Raw genomic sequence first — 7,508 nt, forward strand, 5'->3', positions numbered from 1 at the left:
CCCGCCTATAGGGCGGGCTGCCTCCGAGTGGGTTGGCCTATGGTTTTTTTAATTTTTTTCTAATTTTTTTTATTTTTAATTACTAAATTATATTAGCTTTGTATTAATATCTATTAAATTATATTTAAATTATTTTTCTATTTTACTCATTATTTAAAATGATATATATGCACACACATTGTACAAAGATAAACATCAGGCAGAAAAATATCACAAACATAAAGATATATGTGGTTCGGACTTCGGAGGAAGACCTACACCCGCGAGAAGTTAATACCTTTCATTTAGTTTAAATTTGAATTATCAATACAAGAGGAAAAAAAGAGAAAAATGTTAACTAGAAATTGAAAACTAAAAACTAATAATTAAATTCCAAGTCGGATCGGGTCGAGCTACACCGAGTCGATGGTGGGCCAGGGCTATTTCTTTAGTCCTAGATCTGGAGCTGGACCCAGCTCGACCCGTGACCTACGTATATCAAGGGTCGGGTTGGGCCCGACCCACTATAGGCCAGACCGGATCGTGACTTATAGCGCGCTGAACCAGGTCAGCTTTCGAGTCGACCCACGCAGAACCCTAATGTCAGGTTACAATCAACAAAATTTGTGGTCGAGGGTTCCTGGGACTCCTCACATTTTATTTAAAAAAGAAACAAAGAAAGAAAGAAATAGAGAGAGTGAAAAAACCAATTTATGTAGAAATCTAGAAACAATTTCAAGAATAATTTATTGACTTGGTTTATTAGCTACTTTCTGGATCTTAGAAAAGATTAAATGTCAAGGGCCCCCATTCGAAGCCCCAGTGCCCAATTTGGGCACTGTTCCGGGCCCGGGCCGGGCCCGGACAGGGCTCGTCAACGGCGACCCGGGCCCGGACCCGGGTTTTGCCCGGGTTTCTGAAATAGATGAATATTCATCTGCTTCCTTAGTTAAATGTCAAGGAAATGCTTTAGATATTTTGCAATGGTGGAAAGTATATGGATCAATTTCATATCCTATACTTTCCACCATGATTCGTGCCTTACTATCAGTGTAGGTTTCGACTGTAGCCTCGGAATCCGATTTCAGCACAGCAGGACGTTTGATCGACGACCACAGGACATGCTTAGATCCGTATACTGTACAAGCGGTGATGTGCTTACAGGATTGGTGGAGATACGAGAAGAGAACACAAGGCATCGAACGGATTGCTATGATTGAAGATAAATTTGAAGAGTTGGGACTAGTAGATAGATATAAGGGAAAAATGTGTCCAGGCCCCAAAAGTGGGAACTTCGTGTGACTAGCCCCCCTGTACTTTGCCCCATGTGGAATAGCCCCAAATACGCATAGTATTTGCGACGAGGCCCCGAATTGACTCTTTTCAGAAAAAGCCCAGCGGAAGTTACTATCTTGCCCTCTGATGGGACTGAGCTGGGTTAATGTGCCCCTCACCTTTACAAGTACTCTCCCTCTCTTTCTCTCTCTTCCACCTAGCACCGTCATCAAGAACTCTTCATCTTCCTAATTTCTGTACGAATTTCAACGTTTCTAGGGTTTTCGCCGGAAAAATGTCGTCGTCTACGGAAAAATCCAGTAACGACTACGAGGCCGGGCACCGAGCCGAGTTGGAAGGAAAAGGCGCTTCATCTGCGGGTGGCAGCACGGAGGAAGCTACGGAAGCTACGAAAACCCTAATCGAAATGCAAAAGGAGGCATTACAATGGCGAGACCAGAAAAGGAGGACGACAATGGCTGGTCGTACCAACGAACCCCCCTCAAAAAAACAGTAAGTGTTATGTTATACTGCGAACAGACAATGCAGATTAACCCAATATTGTTAGTTCTAGGCTTATGTTATACTGCGAAGAGACAATGCAGATTAACCCAATATTGTTAGTTCTAGGCTTTGTCCAATGTTAGTTCTAAATTTATACCAACGTTAGATCTAGTTTAAGTCCAATGTTAGTTCTAATATGAGTCCAATGTTAGTTCTATAATATTACGTGTTAGCTCTATTTTGTTCCCGTTAGTGCTAGGTCTAATATTGTTTCATATGTCTTATTGAACTTACAAATTCGAAAATTTTTTGCAGGGAAAAAATTGCTCTAACAGGCTCAGCAGAAACACTAAGGTTAACGGCCAATATCGGGGCTTATTGGGCATTTATGAAGCGCCTTGCCCCGAAGATCCGTCAGTGGCATAGGGATGCATACTGCGGTTCTATATTTCAGCACTACATTTTGTTTGGGGCTCCTGCGGCTGATCGGCCCACCCTTGAGCTGCTGCTGAGCTTTTTCGATAGAGATAATAACACCTTTTGTATACCTGATTCAAAAAGTGGGGGTATGAAAAATGTTAGTTTTGATTTGCAATGGGTCCACAACCATACTTATTTCCCAATTTATGGGGAGGACATAAGGAACAATAGGGACTCAAGAAGCAGAATATGGCTGGAATACTTCGCTAAGCTTTTCATTTCTGAAGAGGGTAAGAAGTTAAAAAAATCAGAAACCAGCCAACGTAAACATCTTGAAGGGCTACTTGAACGGCTTGTTGAATCTACCAAAAAGCGGGATATCGAGGATTTTGCTCTGCTACAAATTTTGTACCAATGCTCTATGATATGGAGTCCCATAGCAGGGGAAGGTATCCCTAGACCCTTACTCAGATACCTGGATAGCATTCAGAGGGTCAATTCTGTTGCATGGGCCCCGTTCTTTTATAATGAAATTATCAGGGGCATTGGAGTTGCTTTGGAGGGAAAGAAGAAGCAAAAGGTCGCATATGTCCCAGGTTGCATGACACTATTGTGTGTAAGTTCCATATTTTACTGATCTTGTTTCATTCTAATTCGTACCTATGCATTGTTAGTTCTAACTTATTCTATGTTAGTTCTATTCTGTAGCGTGTTAGTTCTAATCTGCACAGTGTTAGTTCCGTTCTGTAGAGTGTTAGTTCTAATCTGCAGATTAGAACTCACACGCTACAGACAGATTAGAACTAACACGCTGCAGAATAGAACTAACACTCTACAGAATAGAACTAACACTGTGTTAGTTCTATTCTGTAGAGTGTTAGTTCTAATCTGCACAGTGTTAGTTCTATTCTGTAGAGTGTTAGTTCTAATCTGCACAGTGTTAGTTCTATTCTGTAGAGTGTTAGTTCTAATCTGCACAGTGTTAGTTCTATTCTGTAGAGTGTTAGTTCTAATCTGCACAGTGTTAGTTCTATTCTGTAGAGTGTTAGTTCTAATCTGCACAGTGTTAGTTCTATTCTGTAGAGTGTTAGTTCTAATCTGCACAGTGTTAGTTCTATTCTGTAGAGTGTTAGTTCTAATCTGCACAGTGTTAGTTCTATTCTGTAGAGTGTTAGTTCTAATCTGCACAGTGTTAGTTCTATTCTGTAGAGTGTTAGTTCTAATCTGCACAGTGTTAGTTCTATTCTGTAGAGTGTTAGTTCTAATCTGCACAGTGTTAGTTCTATTCTGTAGAGTGTTAGTTCTAATCTGCACAGTGTTAGTTCTATTCTGCACAGTGTTAGTTCAAGTCTGTAGCGTGTGATGGCTTGTTAGTTCTATTTTATTACACGTTATATCTAATTTATACCACGTTATATCTAATTTATGTTAGTTCTAATTTAAACCACGTTATAAACCTAATTTATACCATGTTATATCTCATTTATACCAAGTTAGTTCTATTTTATAACAAGTTAGTTCTAAAATTTTAACCAAGTTTGTTCTAATTTATACCAAGTTAGTTCTATTTTATACCATGTTAGTTCTAATTTATACCAAGTTAGTTCTAATTTATATCAAGTTAGTTCTATTTTATAACAAGTTAGTTCTAATTTAAACCACATTAGTTCTAATTTATACCAAGTTAGTTCTAATTTATACCAAGTTAGTTCTAATTTATACCAAGTTAGTTCTAATTTATACCAAGTTAGTTCTAATTTATACCAAGTTAGTTCTAATTTATACCAAGTTAGTTCTAATTTATACCAAGTTAGTTCTATTTTATACAATGTTAGATCTAATTTATACAAAGTTAGTTCTATTTTATACCAAGTTTGTTCTCATTTTATACCAAGTTAGTTCTAATTTATACCAAGTTAGTTCTAATTTATACCAAGTTAGTTCTAATTTATACCAAGTTAGTTCTAATTTATACCAAGTTATTTCTGTTCTGTAGAGTGTTAGTTCTAATCTGCACAGTGTTAGTTCTATTCTGTAGAGTGTTAGTTCTAATCTGCACAGTGTTAGTTCTATTCTGTAGAGTGTTAGTTCTAATCTGCACAGTGTTAGTTCTATTCTGTAGAGTGTTAGTTCTAATCTGCACAGTGTTAGTTCTATTCTGTAGAGTGTTAGTTCTAATCTGCACAGTGTTAGTTCTATTCTGTAGAGTGTTAGTTCTAATCTGCACAGTGTTAGTTCTATTCTGTAGAGTGTTAGTTCTAATCTGCACAGTGTTAGTTCTATTCTGTAGAGTGTTAGTTCTAATCTGCACAGTGTTAGTTCTATTCTGTAGAGTGTTAGTTCTAATCTGCACAGTGTTAGTTCTATTCTGTAGAGTGTTAGTTCTAATCTGCACAGTGTTAGTTCTATTCTGTAGAGTGTTAGTTCTAATCTGCACAGTGTTAGTTCTATTCTGTAGAGTGTTAGTTCTAATCTGCACAGTGTTAGTTCTATTCTGTAGAGTGTTAGTTCTAATCTGCACAGTGTTAGTTCTATTCTGTAGAGTGTTAGTTCTAATCTGCACAGTGTTAGTTCTATTCTGTAGAGTGTTAGTTCTAATCTGCACAGTGTTAGTTCTATTCTGTAGAGTGTTAGTTCTAATCTGCACAGTGTTAGTTCTATTCTGTAGAGTGTTAGTTCTAATCTGCACAGTGTTAGTTCTATTCTGTAGAGTGTTAGTTCTAATCTGCACAGTGTTAGTTCTATTCTGTAGAGTGTTAGTTCTAATCTGCACAGTGTTAGTTCTATTCTGTAGAGTGTTAGTTCTAATCTGCACAGTGTTAGTTCTATTCTGTAGAGTGTTAGTTCTAATCTGCACAGTGTTAGTTCTATTCTGCACAGTGTTAGTTCAAGTCTGTAGCGTGTGATGGCTTGTTAGTTCTATTTTATTACACGTTATATCTAATTTATACCACGTTATATCTAATTTATGTTAGTTCTAATTTAAACCACGTTATAAACCTAATTTATACCATGTTATATCTCATTTATACCAAGTTAGTTCTATTTTATAACAAGTTAGTTCTAAAATTTTAACCAAGTTTGTTCTAATTTATACCACCTAGGATGAATCCTAGATTGATAGATTCTTAGAAAAGGTTGGTGCGGGAAAGGAAGAATTTTATATTCTATTTCCCGGTCTTCTTTTAGGGTGAAGGCGAACCCAACAGACAAGGAAGGAAGAATTTTATATTCTATTCCCTGATTCTGGAAAGGAAGAATTTTATATTCTATTTCCAGCGAAGAAGAAACTAGAAGTGGGGTGTCCACTCCGAGAATCTGGAAAATTTAGATAAACTTGCCTTTTATAGGATGAGTTATCTAAACTGAAAATGGGTCCTTCGTTTATCGAAGTGGTATTTTCAACTCCGGTTATAACCATGAACAAGGTTTAACCAAAGAGAAAAAGGGAAGGAGTTCTTTCGTTTATCGAAAAGGGACTCCGAACTGAAAGTGGACCTCTTGTTCATGGAAAGAATCAAGAGGGCCAGAAAAACATTTTTGGTGGACTCACTGTCAATTGAAATTGATCAGTGAGGGATTTTGGTGGTGACAATGATTTTGGGTTATCCTCTAGAATATTAAGTGTAATATTCTTCGAGGAACTTCCCGGTAAATGAGTTATCCTGAATGTACTAGGGATAGTACTTTTTCAGGAACTTCCCATTTATTGGCATTAATTGCCTGGCGCCCTCTTGAGTAATCAGGCGATATGCGCCGTTTGAATAGACTGTGTCTATTACAAACGGTCCTTCCCATTTGGGTTCGAATTTACCTTTCTTCTTGGAGGTGAGAATTATTGGTCGGCGAGCAGCGAGGACCAGATCTCCTTCCTTGAAGCTTCTCTGTCGGACTCTTTTGTTAAAAGCCCTTGACATCCTGGCTTGGTAAAACTCGATGTGTTGTTGAGCCTCCAAACGCTTTTCATCCAGCCTCTCGAGCTCTTCGAGACGCTTCTGATGTTGTTCCTCCGTCGTCATCTCCGTTGCGAGGGCGATCCGAAGGGACGGAATCTGAATTTCCAGCGGTAGCACAGCTTCACATCCGTATACCAGCGAATACGGGGTAGCTCCCGTAGGCGTGCGTATGGTGGTGCGATAAGCCCAGAGTGCTTCACCGAGTTTATCGTCCCAGTCTCGTTTATTGGTCTTCACGAGCTTTGACAAGATCTTGATGATCGTCTTGTTAAACGCCTCCGCTAATCCATTCGCGGCGGGGTAGTAAGCTGTCGACGAAACATCTTCGATTTTGAACTTGTCGCAGAATCTGACGAAGGCATTGCTTATGAACTGTGGACCGTTGTCATGAATGATCCTTCTTGGCACGCCGTGTCGGTAAATGACATGATGCTTGATGAAATTGATGACGTTGTTCGTCTTCACTTCTCTAAGCGGAATCGCTTCAGCCCACTTTGAGAAATAATCTGTGATCGCGAGGATGAACCGATCACCTTTGACTGAAGGGGGAAAAATAGGACCGACTATGTCCATGCCCCAAGTCTCGAACGGCCAAGACGTGGTTGACGTGTGCAACTGCTCTGGCGGTTGATGCATATAATTCGCATGTATCTGGCAAGCGTGGCATTCTCGTGCGTATTCGATTGCGTCACGAACCATCGTTGGCCAGAAATATCCCATCCTCCTGATGCGATCATACAGTTTAGGACCGGGCTGATGCGCACCACATTCTCCTTCGTGTGCTTCCTTAAGAACTTCCTTTGCTTCTCTGTTCGAAAGGCATCGGAGCAAAAGACCGTCGTACCCTCTACGGTATAACGTATGGGTCTCGGTATTATAGAAGAATCTTGGAGCTCTTCGGCGGATTGATTCCTTTTCTTTTACATCCTCTGGCAAGATACCATATTGGACGTAGTCGATGATAGGAAAACGCCAATCTCGGGACTCAGACCCAATTTGAGTTGAATTCACCTCTTTGGCGTTCACGTTTCTATCCTCTTCTTCTTCAATCTCCGTACTGTATATGGGTACGCAGAGTTGATGCGTCCGTACTGTGACTAACAGCTCAGCTTCGGGAGGCTGTGCCAGTGATACTGCTAGTGCCGCCAGTGCGTCTGCATAAGCGTTCTGGAGACGAGGGATGTATTCAATAAAGAATTCTTCGAAAGATTCTGCCATTTTGATGGCTTCCTGGTGGTACGGGATCAGGTCTTGATTCCTGACTTCATACTCACCGCGAACTTGGTTGACTATCAATTGCGAATCTCCAAAAGCTTCGAGATATTCGACCCCCAGCTCTTTGGCGAAACTGAGTCCAATGAGAAGCGCGTTGTA

The 7,508-nt window shown here is 39.8% G+C and overlaps 1 protein-coding gene across 1 annotated transcript; it reads left to right on the top strand.

The window, feature by feature from the left end:
- LOC109820484 lies at positions 1,250-2,984 on the top strand. Its single transcript, XM_020386633.1, has 2 exons — positions 1,250-1,767; positions 2,074-2,984. The coding sequence occupies exons 1-2, from the start codon at positions 1,421-1,423 to the stop codon at positions 2,813-2,815; spliced, it is 1,089 nt and encodes a 362-aa protein (XP_020242222.1). The 5' UTR covers positions 1,250-1,420; the 3' UTR covers positions 2,816-2,984.

Source organism: Asparagus officinalis, chromosome 8 (genome assembly GCF_001876935.1).
Source record: "Asparagus officinalis chromosome 8, Aspof.V1, whole genome shotgun sequence".
NCBI classification, from domain to species: domain Eukaryota; kingdom Viridiplantae; phylum Streptophyta; class Magnoliopsida; order Asparagales; family Asparagaceae; genus Asparagus; species Asparagus officinalis.

Excerpts from the sequence above, each read along its gene's own strand:
- LOC109820484 (XM_020386633.1), top strand. The coding sequence starts at position 1,421 with ATGTGCCCCTCACCTTTACAAGTACTCTCCCTCTCTTTCTCTCTCTTC. Across the intron at positions 1,768-2,073 it reads GAACCCCCCTCAAAAAAACA|GGAAAAAATTGCTCTAACAG; the intron begins GTAAGTGTTATG and ends AATTTTTTGCAG.